We start from the raw sequence: 2069 nt of genomic DNA, 5'->3' as shown, positions 1-2069 counted from the left end.
CAGGTGTATATGAAAATGTGTTAAGTTTAATAACGGAACCTTTAGTGACGTTGTTTAGTGAATGGGTTTCTACTAAATTTGTAGGGAGGATAATGATATTTACTGAACGTGAATTTCGTCTATGAGGTAGGCAAATTATGGATTTAAATAATTCGAATTTCAACTTGACAATGATTAATACGATATCGAATCTTTGACTTGGTCGAGTTCTTTCACTAGTTGGTTTGCCAGTTGTTGTCCTTCCTTTGTGATTTCTTCCCAAATAGAGTCGTCTTCTTGTTGATATGATATTAAGTTAATTGTATCGTGATAGTGACTTACAAGTTCCAATTCAGCATTGATTCTCTCGATTTCAAATTTGCCTTTTAATCCTCCACTGAACTCGATGGTTTTGAGTGTGATTCCATTAGTCTTATAAGGCTACCAGTAATTGCTACTGGTACCAAAGTGCTACCAGTAATTGCCCAATTTCCCTCCTAGCTATTACATCATTACTTTGCAGTAGCATTTCTGCAGGCAGAGTAGGATAACTTCCGGAATCTCAATCAAATATAGTAAGTTATTTCTATTCTGGCAGCTTCTTTGACAGGTTACCTTGAGTAATTGGATGAATTCTCGTCTGAGAGAAGCAAAGATATATTGAAACTTCACTTATGAATTATGTGAAATGTTACTAAATGAATAATGATATTAGTAAATTTTGATTTCAGTGCTGCATTCCGGAATATAGGATTGATGGTTTATTTAACCCACTTGTCGAAAAGGACTTCTTTCGGCTTCGCCGACAGAAGCTGGTGGGTATGTTTGGGATATTTGAAAGAGCATGATCCAAATTGTGTTTACAACCTATTGTCAAAGTCATTATCTAATTGATCGGGCGGAATGCTGATGCAGCTCTAACCGACAACAATCCAGAATGACAAATTAATCCTCTGATGGAAAATTCACTAATGACATCATATTGGTATAAGCAAGATTTAAATGCAATTGTTCATGATTAGAGCAAGCAAACTACCTCATCAAAGCGTTTATCAAAACTGGCTAAAGATATTTTTTGATATTCTCGAAATTTTGTCAAGAAATGCAAGTATCCGTTAAATATGCCAAAGTTTCAATGGAAAGTCTTTTTATATGAACCCTGCAATAAGTCATACAAGACTCATCGAAAAGTAGTAACTTTTTTTTCTCGAAAACATATTTTGTCGTGTATTCTCCTCAATTTCAAGTAAAAGCTATATTTTTAATACACAAATTAGCTGTACTGTCAATCTTATTCAACAAGTTGCTAACAATCAGGTATAAAAAGAGACTTATTATCCGAATGATTTTGTTGACCCAATGAACATTGACCGTGATGATTTCGTATATCTGCAAAAATATGCCTCAACTTGCGGATCTTCTTCTTTGGCCTAGAATGAACATTTCCTAGATATCACCTCACTGAATCAAACGAACTGAGCAGTTAATGGCCATTTGGTTACATAGATCGAATGACGTACTTTTTTTTTCATTCATTTTTCATTCTTCCTCTGCTAAAAAACCGGCGAAAGCGTAGAAAAGAATGCAATAGAACATTCGTTTCCCTATTGGCATTTTTTCAGTTTTTTTAAAACATCAATGATGGCCTTATTGTCACTATTGTCATCACCATTTCAATTCATCGGACTGCAAGGGCGCTAATTGCTTAAATTCTGTCACTCCGTTTATTGCCGCGTCGGTAACTGCCAAACACCAACCGCGAGAAATGATAAGCAGCTATTTACTGAGGTTAGAAAAATATTGCAGTAAGTATTGAATTTTGAATTGCTATTTCATTGTCACAAATGCTTTGCAATGCATTTTCACGTGAATAAATACGTTGCGAGACATCTTTTGCTAAATGGAAACTTTGTGGAACTTACGACTACCTCCGTGACATCGTTGCTGATGTATTCGTAGGGTGCGGTTGCGAGGAAAGAGATAGCCACAATTTTCACATTGAGGTCTAGGTTGATGTATATTATGATGCTGTTGAAGTGCCGATCGGGAACAGAATTTCATTTCACATCCGAGCCAAGTGCAGTTATATT

General features: G+C 35.7%; 1 protein-coding gene across 1 annotated transcript; it reads right to left on the bottom strand.

Moving 5' to 3' along the window:
- Positions 1-174: 174 nt before the first annotated feature.
- On the bottom strand, positions 175-862 carry LOAG_18922 (hypothetical protein; the record flags this gene model as incomplete). The annotated part of the gene is made up of 3 exons (XM_020451584.1): positions 175-376; positions 444-510; positions 754-862. 3 exons carry the CDS (start codon positions 860-862, stop codon positions 175-177), a joined length of 378 nt encoding a protein of 125 aa, XP_020304619.1.
- Between the last annotated feature and the right edge of the window lie 1207 nt (positions 863-2069).

Source organism: Loa loa (genome assembly GCF_000183805.2).
Source record: "Loa loa unplaced genomic scaffold supercont3.687, whole genome shotgun sequence".
Lineage (NCBI taxonomy): Eukaryota > Metazoa > Nematoda > Chromadorea > Rhabditida > Onchocercidae > Loa > Loa loa.
This window is presented reverse-complemented; position numbering and strand designations above follow the sequence as displayed.